Below are 755 nucleotides of genomic sequence, written 5' to 3'. Positions count from 1 at the left end.
GTGCCTCCCAGATGTGCTTCTTTCTTATGCTGGGAGCCAGTGAATGTTTCCTCCTGGCAGTGATGGCCTATGACCGCTACGTGGCCATTTGTAACCCTCTGCACTACCCTCTAGTCATGAACCAGAAGAAGTGTATCCAAATGGCTGTTGGCTCCTGGATTGGTGGTGCCCCAGTCCAGATAGGACTAACAAGTCAAATTTTCTCTCTGCATTTCTGTAATTCTAACCAAATTAACCACTTCTTCTGCGACATATCCCCCATCCTCAAGCTAGCCTGTGGGGACGTCGTTGTACATGAAATGTCAGTCTATGTGGTAGCTCTATTGTTTTCCACATTTCCTTTTATGTTGATACTTGTCTCTTACAGCAAAATCATTTCCACCATTCTGAGGTTGCCAACAGTCAGGGGAAGGGCCAAAGCTTTCTCCACCTGCTCTTCCCACCTGCTGGTTGTATTTTTATTCTTTGGATCCATTTCCATTACCTACTTAAGGCCCAAATCCAATCATTCTGCAGGAACTGACAAACTGCTCTCTCTTTTCTACACCATAATGACTCCAATGTTTAATCCCCTGATTTACAGTCTTAGGAACAAGGATGTGATCACAGCACTGAGAAAACTATTACTTAGAAAAATTGCATGATGAGTCTGATTGTCTAGGTTTTAGCTACTTGCCACACACACATCAAGGAAACATTTCAAATGTCTACATTCCTTGTAAGGAATTAACCACCTCCAGTTTATGATGTACTTC

The 755-nt window shown here is 43.0% G+C and overlaps 1 protein-coding gene across 1 annotated transcript; it reads left to right on the top strand.

Annotated features, from left to right (window-relative positions):
• Positions 1-5: 5 nt before the first annotated feature.
• LOC115284973 (olfactory receptor 10AG1-like) lies at positions 6-644 on the top strand (the record flags this gene model as incomplete). The annotated part of the gene is made up of 1 exon (XM_029931404.1): positions 6-644. A coding segment is annotated over one exon (639 nt), but the record flags the coding sequence as incomplete, so codon positions are not given.
• Between the last annotated feature and the right edge of the window lie 111 nt (positions 645-755).

Source organism: Suricata suricatta, unplaced genomic scaffold (assembly GCF_006229205.1).
Source record: "Suricata suricatta isolate VVHF042 unplaced genomic scaffold, meerkat_22Aug2017_6uvM2_HiC HiC_scaffold_29765, whole genome shotgun sequence".
Classification (NCBI taxonomy): Eukaryota; Metazoa; Chordata; class Mammalia; order Carnivora; family Herpestidae; genus Suricata; species Suricata suricatta.
The sequence above is the reverse complement of the archived record's forward strand: the minus strand, read 5'-3'. Positions and strand labels throughout refer to the sequence as shown.